Source organism: Amblyomma maculatum, chromosome 6, assembly GCF_055883805.1.
Source record: "Amblyomma maculatum isolate TAMU_Amacu chromosome 6, ASM5588380v1, whole genome shotgun sequence".
Taxonomy (NCBI): domain Eukaryota; kingdom Metazoa; phylum Arthropoda; class Arachnida; order Ixodida; family Ixodidae; genus Amblyomma; species Amblyomma maculatum.
This window is the reverse complement of record NC_139349.1, coordinates 104,831,551-104,844,835: the sequence shown is the minus strand read 5'-3', so window position 1 is coordinate 104,844,835 and position 13,285 is coordinate 104,831,551. Positions and strand designations below refer to the sequence as shown.

The 13,285-nt window shown below is 45.7% G+C and overlaps 1 protein-coding gene across 1 annotated transcript in view; it reads right to left on the bottom strand.

The window, feature by feature from the left end:
• Nucleotides 1-11,256, bottom strand: part of pb (homeobox proposcipedia) — a 94,110-nt gene extending 82,854 nt beyond the window's left edge. The window contains exon 1 of the mRNA XM_084607216.1: nucleotides 11,016-11,256. Within this exon, the coding sequence (XP_084463342.1) occupies nucleotides 11,016-11,256 (241 nt within the window). The remainder of the gene's footprint in view (nucleotides 1-11,015) is intronic.
• Between the last annotated feature and the right edge of the window lie 2,029 nt (nucleotides 11,257-13,285).

The window sequence follows — 13,285 nt, the reverse complement described above, 5'->3', positions numbered from 1 at the left end:
GTCTACTACGCGACACGGCACAGAAGCAGCAGGGCAGTCGGGGACGCGCTACGTTCCCCTTCGTGATAGCGACACGCTGAGGAACCACCACGGTACGATAGCTCTACTTACAAAACACACACGTCTAGCTAAAGACGGAGTTTGTGTCGAATGCCACACGCATGTATATACCTTAATGGATTTCAGAAACAGTGGCGCGCCAGGCTGAGATGTTCCTTGAGGCGAGAGGGGAGACATTAAGTTTTCGAATGCATGGTCGCGTGACCTTAAAATATTATTCCGGAGAACCTGAGAACTAAATATTATTCCAGAGAAAAAAAATGCTTTTACGGTTGTTTCACGCGCTTCAGCCGACAGTTTCCTGGTGCAGGTATGCATTGTTTGCGTCGTTGTTGGGAGCACTTTTCACTAATGAACATCAGATACAGGAAACCGATGAGAGATGTAATTTGAACAACTCAGGCATAAAAAAAAAAAGATGTATATAATAAACCAGCATACGGCTATCACATACGGCTAGCATACACAACCACAAAAGATAGACGACCGACGAGACACAAGCGCTCGTCGGTCATCTATCTTTTGAGGTTGTGTGTGTTAGCGATGTTTCAAATTTTCTTATACTCAAAATTGAACCAACTCGCCCAAAAAGAAGTGTTAATGAATTCTCATTTGTGGTGTGTAGAAGTATCTTGATGTTCGTGCGGACTCAGTGGAGCACCACAACCATCAGCAATGAGCACTGCAATCTTGGGAAAAGCCTACGAGCACCGTAGTCTTGGAAAATACTGCAGGATGCAATCTTTTCAGAAATTTAAGTTTTTGTTTTCCAAGCCAGTAGCCAAAAAATACAAGGAAAAAAAAGAGTGTACTATCGACGTCGACTGCGTCCTGCCTCTCGCAATTTCAATTTTGACGTCTATTATAAAGCTGTTGTCAAGAATAGCGCAGCCATATACTTAAGGGCATAAATACGAACAGCGAACAAAACGCAACGTGAGAGTAATATATGATTTCACCGGCGTCGCGGTCAGCATTTCTTAGTTTCGTTGCCTCCTTCTGAAGCGAAGTATGGGACCCAGTTGCATATCCGGCAACAGGCGATTCTGCGTATACATTCGCCTGAAACGCGCAGCTCCCATAGCTCCGTTATCTCATGCGCCAACAGGCTCTTTGACAAAAGCCACTCTACTTTTGAGCGATCTCACAGCCGCGGGCTGCCAGTGTTAAGCGCTAAGCTTTCATAGCGGTAACAGGAGACTCCATTCGTCAACAAAAAGAAGCTTGCTGTTTTATTTCCCTCTGACCCCCGACTGATATTCAATGTCCGCGTTGCGTGCACAATGCCAGATAAGGGAGTCTTCGTCCTTAAGATCCATCACGCCTCGCCCGCCGTTGTCGGAATCGAAGGCTATGCTCAACGTCTACAAAGGCCGCCAGCGTCAACGGCCGTAACGTCATTGCTGCGAGTAACTGGAGCTCGGTCTCTCACTACTTCCCCTCGGATTCTGCTGACGGATGACAAGGATCTCTTGAATGGATGAGCGTATGCACAAGACACCATGCAACAGACGACGACATGGACTCGTGCCGGACCGCTTCGCAGTATGCGCGGCACTTTATTTTACGTGACAGAGGTTACCAAACATTAAACTATTGCACAAAAGAAAACATTCTTATTTATCCAGCAGAACATAAAATATTCTTGGAGCTCTGCGAAACAAATGCTCTATAGCCATGCATGCATATACAAACCAAAATCAAGAAAATATCAGTGTGCATTGTTATTATTTCCATGAGCTGAGAGTAAAACTGAAGCGGAGACAATTTTTGTTTTTCCTTTTCCGTGCTTTTCAGCGAGATGTCCCACTCGAGTATATTGTCAACGCAAGAAATTTTTCTAGACGCGATGCTCGCATTTGTTGTTTATTTCATGAGCGTAATGTCAAATACTGATTGCGAAACCTGTGAATTGTTTTACGAAATTATCGGTCATGAGTGCGTGTTGTGATGATACCAATAATAATTGGTTCACAGGAAGGGAAAGGCGCAGTATCTGTCACACTTGTTTCTGTGGACACCTGAACCGCGCCGTAAGGGAAGGAAGGTGGGAGGGAAAGTGGATAGATAGAAAGAGGAGCCACAGTGGAGGGCTACGGAGTAATTTTGACCACCTGGAGACCTTTACCGTGCGCTGACATCGCACAGCACACGGACGTCTCTTCGTTTCGCCTCCACCGAAACGCAGCCGTCGCGGTCGGGATCGAACCCGGGTTTTCCGGCACAGAACCACTGCACCACCTCTGGCGGGGCTTGTGATGATTATTATTAACATCACAAGCCCCGCCGGGGTCATCACAAGCCCCGCTGGGGTGGTGCAGTGGTTCTGTGCAAATTCTAGGCAGCAAAGATGTGTTTGAGTAAAAACTGATCACCACTTGGAATTTGCCACCGCGCAATTATAAACTGCAGCTGTCTTTCTTTGCCTGAAATTCTTGTTCAGATTTCAGCTGCAGCCGGTTCCGACGTCCCAAATATATATTATATTATATGTGAGGTTTACAAGTGTTGCGATGTAATAATACCTTTGTTGCTTTAATTCGCTCCACTTCATGCACTTAGCTGATACAGAAGCAATAATGGTTGCGTAATGAATACAGATCTATTACATCGCAGTTATTGCGTGGAGCACATGATGTCATACGGGCTGGTGACGTCGAAACCATCTTTCGAGTAAATATTGAAACCAAAATCGAAACTGTATGTGAGAGTAAACCCACTTATAGATTAATTTAATGTGCGAAGTCGAATTTCAAGCAGTGTTTACCACTCAAAGGCAGCATTAGAAAGTAAAATACGTTTTAAACATTTGGTGTTCATATCCTTTTAAGCAGACACGAAGGAAAAGCATACAAGGGAAGTCGCCTGAGTGCATTTGGGTGTGTGCGTACGAATGTTTTCCTCAAATGCATCTTGCAAGCTGCGAAGTAAAACATATGAAAAAAAAAAAAAGAAAAGCAAAGTGTACTTCGTTTTTTTTTTTCGTTGGCCTTCTATTTCCGCATGGCCCCGCCTGGGTGGCGCAGTGGTTACGGCGCTCGACTGTATACTGTTCCCAAGGGCGCGGGATCGAATCCCGGCCTCTGCGGCCGCTTTTCGATGGAGGCGAAAAGCAAGGCGCCTGTGTGCTGTGCGATGTCAGTGCACGTTAAAGAACCCCAGGTGGTCGAAATTTCCGGAGTCCTCTACTACGGCGTCTCTCATAGGCTGAGTCGCTTTGGAACGTTAAACCCCACAAACCAAACTAAACCAAACCTATTTCCGCATGCGCGTACAAAATCGAGCAAGTTCACTGGCTGCCTGCATGTGTAACGCGCAAGCGTATATGTAGACGCCTAATGGCCGTCAGCATCCTTCGAGCAGGCGTCCTACACGCGAAAATAAATTACAGATGGCACTCTGAAGAATCATATATCATCTTTCAAAGCGGCACTAATGGAAAGAACTTGCCAACTAATAATCATGCGCTTTCGATTTTACTTTTCGCCACTTCCGTAAATGACTTGCCGAACGAGCTATGATTTGCAAGGTTCACATGATCGTAGCTTAATTTCATATACGTGATGACGGGCATGTCACTGCGCTCGTTTAGTTCTACCACGCATATGTCCGCAGCTATAGCTCACTACGGTAAAATACTTCTTACGACCTGAAATATCCATGCAAAAGTGATCTCATTCACTTCTTTGAGGAGTTTAATCATGGGAGGGGTCTCTGACAGGGCCTGCTGCTGTGGGGCAAACCAGCAAGAAAAAAAAAACTGTATGATGGTAGCATGCACATGCACAAAATCAGCACGCGGGTGCATGGCGGAAAACAAATGCAGGCCCTTCACGTAGCCTACACTGATCCCGTGAATACTGATATCCGAACTGCCTTACGATCATGCGCGTTTGTTTACAACAAAGCAACTAACCTATTGCATATTGTAGAGGTTTCTGAACAGTGTCGCAATTGTCAATACCAACCATGCATTGCTATACAATTTCACAATAAGGGAAACAGATGACACAGTGTTCTTAGTCATTCGCGTGCAGTTGACCCACATATTCAGGTAGCATTGCCACTAATTAGCGTAATAATGACCTAGCCTATATGAGCAACTGGCACGGATTTCACGGTAGAGCTGCTTTGTTGCTATCGGCGCGGAACATTTTATGAGCGCTTTTTCTCCTTTCTTTTTTTTTTTTTTGCGCGAGTTTCTCCCGCTTAAATCAATCATTCGTTTGTTTTGTTGTTTTAACTCAGACTCTATATATCTATTGGATAATGTAACTATACTGCTGACTTACAATATGCAGTCTAACACGAAATGTTTCATATGACGCAGCTATAACGAACCTTTCGCCGAGGCAGGTGTCGGCAAATATATTTTCGTTATTGTAAGTTTTCAACAAAAAAATTACGGCACTGCACGGACTCCTAGTCTAGGCACAGTACTCCTAGCTAAAGTGATGTTGAAGGAGGAGGAGGAGAAAATGAAGGCGGAAGGCAGGGATGTTAACCAGAAAGAATGCATCCCGGTTGGCTACCCTGCAGAATTAAAGGGGGATGGTAGAAGAGGAACGGAGGTGCGAAAGTCCCAGTCTGTTAATCAAGCTCGTCTCTAATAAAAAGCGAAGTGCCTTGTAGCCTTTGAGCACAGATGACGTTTGTGGCCATGGTCCCAAAATCTTCCCTTCCGTTAAGGGGTGAGCATCCAGACGATCCAATGCAGTACGCAGCGTATGTCGTTCAGTTGCAAAAACAGGGCAATCACAAAGGAGGTGCTCAATCGTTTAAAAAGAGTTAATGTATTGTATACGTGCTTATAGTATTCGCGTGCGAGGATGCGCCTCGAGAAATAGCACTCGTCCCAGCAGTTATGGAACAGATATCTCGTCTGTAGCGTGACACGCAAAATCAGGGTAAGTAAGCCCTTTGTATGGAAGGACGTACAGTACAACAGTCAAGCACTGCCTGCTGTGAGGAATGATGGTTATGATATATCGGAAACAAATGACTTCTAAAGCGCTGAGCTTGGTATATACCAAAAGGTCCCCAACCCCTGCAACTATACGGTTACAATATACAGATGGCTCCGTGTGTATACAGTGGACTATTGGGAATCAGCGAAGTGCCGCCAACCTCCTTAATTAGCTTTAACAAGCTTTAATTAAGCTCGTATATGGCATAAAATAAGAAAGCGCGAAAAGCTTAGTTTTAGTGAAGAAACTAATAATTGAAGTCATACGCCGATAATCATCTCATCTGCACGATCACGCGTGCACATGCAGAACGCATATTTTACGAATGCTGATTTCTGCGGCGCAAATGAAAACACAGCCTGGTACAGCGTTTTCAAAGATACCTAAATTTCAAGTAGCCAATGTTTCCAAAATCGCCACTGTACATAGCAGTTTAGCATTCGCAAACGAGGTGGCGCACCTCGCACTAAATGTGTTAGTAATCATGCTATCTATGTGTTTGCAAAAATCTTGTGCACGCAGTCAAATCCCGCTATTCTACTTTCGATAAAATACAAAAAAAACAAAACATACAAGGCAACATGAGAGAGAAACAGTGCTTTAAAAACAATGATCCGGGGCCACCGCTAATGCGACGATCACGCGCTGCCCTGGTTTTTTTCTTATCTCTCGGTAGCCGATCTTCCATCGTTATACATAACCACTTGAAACGTCACTTGGTTTCAGTCTTCAAAGGTTACCAAGGCATTCCGCATTAGTACACACTCTTACTACATGCATGAATTAAACGTTTTTCACTTGCACTTGCTAGACTTCTGATTATGAATAAACATTAGAACAGCTAGTTATTTCTAATAAAAGGAGGACATCCTAAAAAAAAAAGAAAGAAAAATAAAACCGCTTTCGTCAATGTATACCACTCTTTCTATAGAGTAAGTACAAGGTGCTGTGTAAACCACGAGGGTTCTTCGCCTCTTTATTTCACCTCTCAACACCGACGATGTATGCGAAATTTCCTGGCGCAGGCGCTCTGTCTTTATGAATAGCGTTTTATTTTTTTCTCTTTATGTGACTTTGAGATCCAAGGTTGTGGTTATCAGTCAAAGTGCCCGCTTTTGCAAGTGCATGGGAAAACACGCCCGTTTCCTCATCCGAGCTGAGAAATACTTCGAGTCTGTTACCCTGCAGCTGTATCGCAACAAGGATATCCGCTTTTGCATGGTTCGCCTTCTCGGGAAAAATAAAAAGGAAGGCAAGAATGTTACACTCACATAAGCAATCTCGCAAGCTGTGCGAACTATTTTTGAAAATAATCATTAAAGCATTATTCAAGCGACCTTCAGTGTTCGGCGAGTCGTGTGCTTTCCAACAAGCGAGTTGCGACTTCGACAGCGGGTCCCAAAGGTAGAGAATGGCCGAAAGGCACCGGGATACGGACATTGGCAGCTGGTCGTCAAATCAATGATTAGTCGATATGAAGAAAACGAAACGGTTTCTTTGTATGACAGTAAAGAAAAATATCAGCTCTCGTTAAAGGAGTGAGCACGCGCATATAACTTACATGCAGTCATGTATCCATGGATCACGTGAAACCATCCGAGGTATTGATACACGTACAGCCCTGCTCCTTCACACATCGACACGTCACTTTTGTCATTGTTGAGGCGAGCTGGTAAGTGTAACCATTGTTGCATGTCATGGGGAATTCGTTTGTGCGGAGTCGGAGCAAGACGTACGTTCTTGGAAAGATCGTACTGTCGTTCCTGTTGTATATTACGAGCAATTCGGTTGTCCAGGTTGGCAGCGCGACGCATTTAATGTTTGCAGGCCAGGGCACTGCGAGGCGGCTGTCCCTCAGGATAGCTTCCAACAACCGACTTTTGTGAGCGCAGCCCAAGCGATCCCGCAGCAAAACCATGCACGCTCACTGTTTTGAGGCTTCAGTATAATGTAACTTCAGTTCACAAGTGCAACCAGGCGCCCGTTCGCTCGTGCCATGGCGTAGCCCTGCGTGCTGTTGAGCGCAGGGGCACACGCGCGGCAAAGCTGACCGAACTGTCCAGGTAATTTCTGGCCGGAGGTACCGGGGAAAAATGAAGTCACTACCCGACCTTATTGCCCTGAAGCCATACGTGGGTTGGGTGAGTCCCTAATAAATTCAAGCGGTGAAAGCATCCCTGTTGCCCCACAGACGCACGGCGTACTTTCAGCCTTTTGAATGCGAACTCTCTCTTCCCCCCTGTTAATCGCTTTGCGAACATAGTATAGTTATTTCCGCGAAATGAAAAAATGCATTTCAAGTTTCGGAACAATTTAGGTAATAGCTTTATCGTGCGGAACTGGCACAAATTTAATTGTTAAAAAGTAACGGCTCAAAGCATATTCCTTTGAACCACAGAATCAAGCAGACGAACTGAAAACTTCAGATTTGCTTCTGGACGCTATAGGTGGAACGCGTGAAATGGTGGCGCCCCAATTAGTGGGCTCATTTTCCGCCGTCACATTTTACAGGTGTTGGAGAAAGGGAAGTTAAGGTGTAGTTTATCTAAAGACCATGACAGGCAATGCCATTGCTGATGTCTCACATTCAAAGGGAACAAGTAAAAGGCAACTGCTTAGCACCAGCGATTAGCCCGGCGAACGCAGGAAGAAGACTGAACTAAAAGTGAAGTTTAAACTGTTACCACCCGTAGTGCCATATCCGTCGCTGTGTTAAGTGTATCGTCCCTCTGAGAACTATACGCTGTGTCACAGAGTGCTGACGTTTCTGACAACGTTTCGTAAATTCAGCATACCGCAATCACCCCACAATTGTCAGCCCAAGGAAGTAAGTTCTACGACTATTTTTTTTTTTTTTTTGAAATTATAAGGACGAGCAGCTTTTCTCCACCGTCGTGATTATCACCTTCAGCTCACAGGGGTCTTCCGGATACAGATCTCTAATTATCCCGAACATAGACGCGCCGGTTGCAATAGCAAAATTTGGACTTAATTAACCCTTACTACTTTACACTTTGACGACCGACTATACATCTTCAAAATGACCATAATCTGTCTGAAGTGCACTCTTAGTGACGCTAATTGGCCCTCTGAACTAACTGGGCATCATGTTCTTTCTGAACAACCCACTCTCTTACTAAAATGCTAAAGTACCGTTTGATTTTGAATGCACGTTCCTAAACAATCACTGTGATGTACGGCAGCTGTTTACTTTAGGAAAGATATGAGTCAGAAGCGTCATGTACTAACACTAATGACGTAGGTTGGATTCATGCTAGCTTAGAGGAAAAAACGTGAAAACGGTTTTGATCGGAGATATCGGAAAACTTAGAACCATGCATACGTTAGGAAGCATATCATGCACTCCATGGATTTCATTTTGCCGTCTGTTACTTTCCATTTCTTGCGACACGCGATTCACCATGATATTGATCTCTTTTCCACTTATTATCACTGCTCTTGCTTTTGTGCTCATTGACTTTTTTTTTTCTTTTTACCTAAAGCGTCGTTTTTTTATGCTTTAAAAATAAGCACGTCTGCCGCCACAGCTTGGGTTACATAACGAGTACAGCTGTGTGTAGCACTTCAGATGTTAAGATAGCAACGAATAAAATAGTGCTGGTGTTTTACATATAACAAGGGAAGATGCATGAAGTAGTATATAAATGTAATATTTGGAATGAAGTGCAAATCAATGCCTTGCAACCTGACATGTTATTCTTTACCTACAAGTACGTGTTTTTCTAACCCCACACTTTATGAAAGAGGATGCAAATTGTTTGTAGTGTATATATGAAACAATCCCCGCAAAACAGTTTCAGTTAGCATAATTTGCTCCATCATTCCTTTATGACAGTTACGTTTCAAATGGTCTGCTTTCACACTTTATGAAAGAGTATGAAAATTGTTCGTAGTGTATATATGAAACAATCCCCGCAAAACAGTTTCAGTTAGCATAATTTGCTCCATCAAAGTCAGCTTCCTTTAGGACAGTTATGTTTCGAATGGTCTTCTTTTCACTGCTCAACGAATAACGTGTAGACCACATTTTTATGCCGATTTGGCGTTCATCTCGAAGTGCACAGTGACTTAGGGCGTTCAATAAACACGTGTTTCATCAATCGAAGCCCGCAATGCTGCTCTCAGTATGTGTTCAAAGGATTCGAACACGTAAGCGAACTACTGATACGAGATTAACTACAGCATGTAAATTGGAGAATCGTAAGGAAAACACGCAGTAAGGCGATTGGAATTAGAGCCCATCTTTAAAGAACGGCTTAAAATACGAAATTCAGCCTAAGAATGAGGTAAAACTCGTTCGTACACAACCCTGGACTAAAAATGCCTGCCCAAAACCTCATGGCTGTCAGACACTAAATTGTGGGGCATTTATATGATATAAAGACCCAGTTTACATGCATACCCTTTGCGCGTGTCATTCAAATCGAGCATTTTCTCACGAAACTCGCTTGGTTCGTCATCAAACACAAAATGTGTCTTTTTCATTTCAGCGGGTTGCTCTATATTCCACAGCGTTTGGTACAGAAAAGGCATTTCGGCTAAGAGGTTTCAGTAATAATCCGGACAATGCTTGATTATTGTGGAGCGAATCCAACAGCGAATGAATGCAGGCCGTGTCCGACTTGTTTAAAAGATAGGTACTCCCTAATATAGTTACATCACACACCTATCGAATAAAGATATAGGACGACAAGTAAAAAGTCGGACAAACGCAGTCACTTTGTATCAGTACGAAATATGTGTTATCCCATGCTTTAGTAAACTCCAGCCTCACGTGAAACGATATTTAACTTCGCTAACGTCATCTGTCGTGCGCGCAAAAGAGGCGCCAAATGAGTCGCATTTTCTATACTTGTAAAAACAAAAATGGAATTATTAGCTAATGATTTTAAGCGATGGAACATATGAATTGGCCTTTTTGCATTTCCAGAACGGTTTAAAACAATCCAGAAGTTTTATAGCAAAGCGATGAAGAACAGTCTGACCGCCTACATTGGAGAACGTGCAATGCACTGTTGAAGCATTTGCACCGCGGCATTATAATAGAGGATTGTGAACTTCTTGAACGAACACTTTGTTCAGCTCATTCCTCACCTAGTGACGATAATGCTCTCTTCGTATCATGGGGTAGGTCACAGGCTGATTTAGTCGGAATGAGGCAGTGATGTCTGCATGCACCGAGTTCCCATCGTATAGATCAGACACTGCTACATAACTGAAGATATATCCTTAGAAATGCGAACGCTATAGTCTATAACTATAGTTAAGCGGGTATAGAAAATCATGCCACATCAAATCTCGCGAATCTTCTTTTCATCGCTGATGTTATTAACACCTTTTCAGTGCCAGGTGGTGATCATCAGCATTCGTTAAGTATTTAGGATGGAGGGTACCGCCGTTGGCATATGCCACTATACCAAGCTCTATAGATATCGGAAAATCGTGACACCCCGTCGTGGATCCGGTCGACCAGCTGCAGCTGTGAATGCTAAAACATTACTGACCGCGCTAAAACAAAAATGGATCACAGCCTACCTTCACCACTGTGGCCCGAAGCGACGGTCGCGATCCGTCAGAGTCACACTGTTAGCCAACAGGTCACGCTAATGCACGGATATCGAATGGCATGGCGAACTGATCGAAGGGCAAGCTGATCCTCTTAAACGAACCAGCAGTGAATATGTCGACACATTTGGAACGGCAGCGCACGCAGCCTGAGCTCACTCGGATTGCGGCTTCCGGCAGCGTGAGAACAGCGCAGCCGACCGGTGCGATTCAGACGTGAATCAGGGCCGCAGGTCGGCAGTGATGAGCGACCGCGGATGAGGGCCCGCCTGGCGCGCGCCGCGGCCGCCGATCGCGGCTCGATGATTGATGGCGCCTCCAAGCACGGCGGCGGCCTGATGGATGGCGACGAGCGCTTTGTTTACGCGGCGCGCACGTGGTGTGGCGTGCGGAGGCTCTCACCTTGGTGCTGCTTGCGCGTCGTCTTCTTCTCCTTCATCCAGGGGTACTCCGGGACGCCGAGCGGCATCTTGCCGCCGCCGGGCGAGCCGCCCAGCGGGCTCTGGCACATGGCCGGCGGAGGGGGTGGCGGCACGGCTGTGGGCGCGCGCCCGTTGTGGAAGCTCTCGGTGACGTGTGGCAGCGCTGTCATGAACTCCGCCATGGACGGCTGGCTGTTGATGAAGCCCGTCTCCTCTTCCATGGCGGCGGCGGGCGGCCCCCGAAAAACTCGCGGCGCACCGCTCACGGCATGCTTCTGCTGCGCAAAGCCCGCTTCACTCGACGACGACTGCCGGCAGCGCCGCGCTGCTCCCTTGGACGCCGCGCGCGCGTTTCCCGAGGCCACGCCGAGCACGCATTTCGCGCGATTGATAACGGAATGGGGTCCCCACGCCGGTTGCGTCACGTGGGGGGCAGGCGACCAATGGCGCCCCGCCTCCGAGCCGCGGCCCCGCCCATCGACGCGCGCGCGCGCTCCGCGTCTCCCCTTTGGGCGCGCGCGTGCCCGCGCGCCTGCGTGCGCCCGCCGCTGGCGATGCGCTCGCGCGCGCGCGCTCTTCGCGACGCGGACGCCGCTGGCCGCCTTCCGATGGGTTTGTTCGCGAGCGCTTAATGACGGCTGACAAATCGGTGCCCACAGCCAGAATGCGGTATCCATCACGGGGCTTCTTTCGCCGCGCTCCGGGCCCTGTCGGCTCCCCTCAGGTGAGGCGGCGGATTTAGGGAGCACCATGCGGGTCAGTGCGGGATCTCCTCGGGCAAAACGTCATGCTGTGCTCCTGGCGCGCACTCTTCAATCATGCCCTGTCACGTTCACGCGGTCGCGCGTCGCTGAAGGCGTTGCGGGTTGACGGGCTTCGCTCCGCTGTCGCAGGCCTGCCGAGTCGAGCACCCGACGAAAGTGTTATACCACGGAAACCCTTGGGGAGACGGGCAAGCCAGCTTTGTTCTCTTCGACCACGCTCTGAACGCAACAATGTGCGAGGCAAACTCTTTTCCGATGCAAGAGACCGCTGAACAAGGCGATCTGGTTTCAAGTCAGAAATGAGAATAAGTTTATCGGCGACATTCTAAATCCTGTGAAAGAATACAGTTTCTTCCAATTTAGATGTGAAATGAAGGTTCTACAATTTTCAAGTAACCTTAGTATACCATGATGCGGTTTCAGAGAATTCTCAGTGCGTTTAAAGAAAGCAATTGTTTTTGAAGTTATCCACCGCTATAGAAAAACCTTGCGGCACAACTACGTGTTTGGTTGGCTCTGTTAACTACAGTAAGCTGTGAGAACTTTCTAGCCACTTTTTTTAATTTTAAAAAGTCCCAAAGTTGTGTAGCCGGCTAGGCTCCTTCAGATATGGCACAGGGTTTACGGCTTTAGGTATACGCGGTGGAGGGGAGAAACTGCGTTGTTTCGAAAGTGCAAAAGGGATGAAGAGCGGGGGTCGACTTGTGCTAGTGTAATCGCGGTGCACGCCGGGAGTTGAGGTGATAGCCGCTGATTATATATATATATATATATATATATATATATATATATATATATATATATATATATATATATATATATATATATATATATATATATATATATATATATATATATATATATATTGGAGTTCTGGAGGGAATAGGAAAGTCATCGTGCACAGAAAGGGGTAGATTGTCGTTACCGTTGACCTCGTTTGGGTTGGTTTGGATGGATACTTTTTTGTAACTGGTTTCGGTTCCCAGTGCTGTGGTTTCTTGAGAATTCATTCTGTATGTAGTCTGCGTCTTCGGAATGCTAGGACGATTTGAGCGAAAGTTTGATTTCTGGTTTTCTCGGCAGAATTTGGCACTTACCATCGGCTCATTCGCGATGAAAGTTATGACCTTCCCAGCTATCAAATTTAGAAATGTAATAGCAAAAGCACGGTCAGTATTGCTATAGCTTTCAGCAAAGGTGATTAGAGCACCTTTTCTAGAAAAACCAGCTCTCAATGTATCAATCATAAAGTATACTTTTATTCACATTTATAGTGTAAATAATACAGGGATATCATTTAGAGAACGTGTTCTTTTTACCTGTGTTAATTTGAGGATGGAAATGATCGCAAGGTAATTTCGTCATATTGTGCAATTAGTGCTTACTGCGAGTTGGAAGAGAAAATAAATACCTTATTTACAGAAATCTGGATGACAATACTGCCCGCGGAATCTCCTGCATTTATTATTTCACCGCGATCACAATT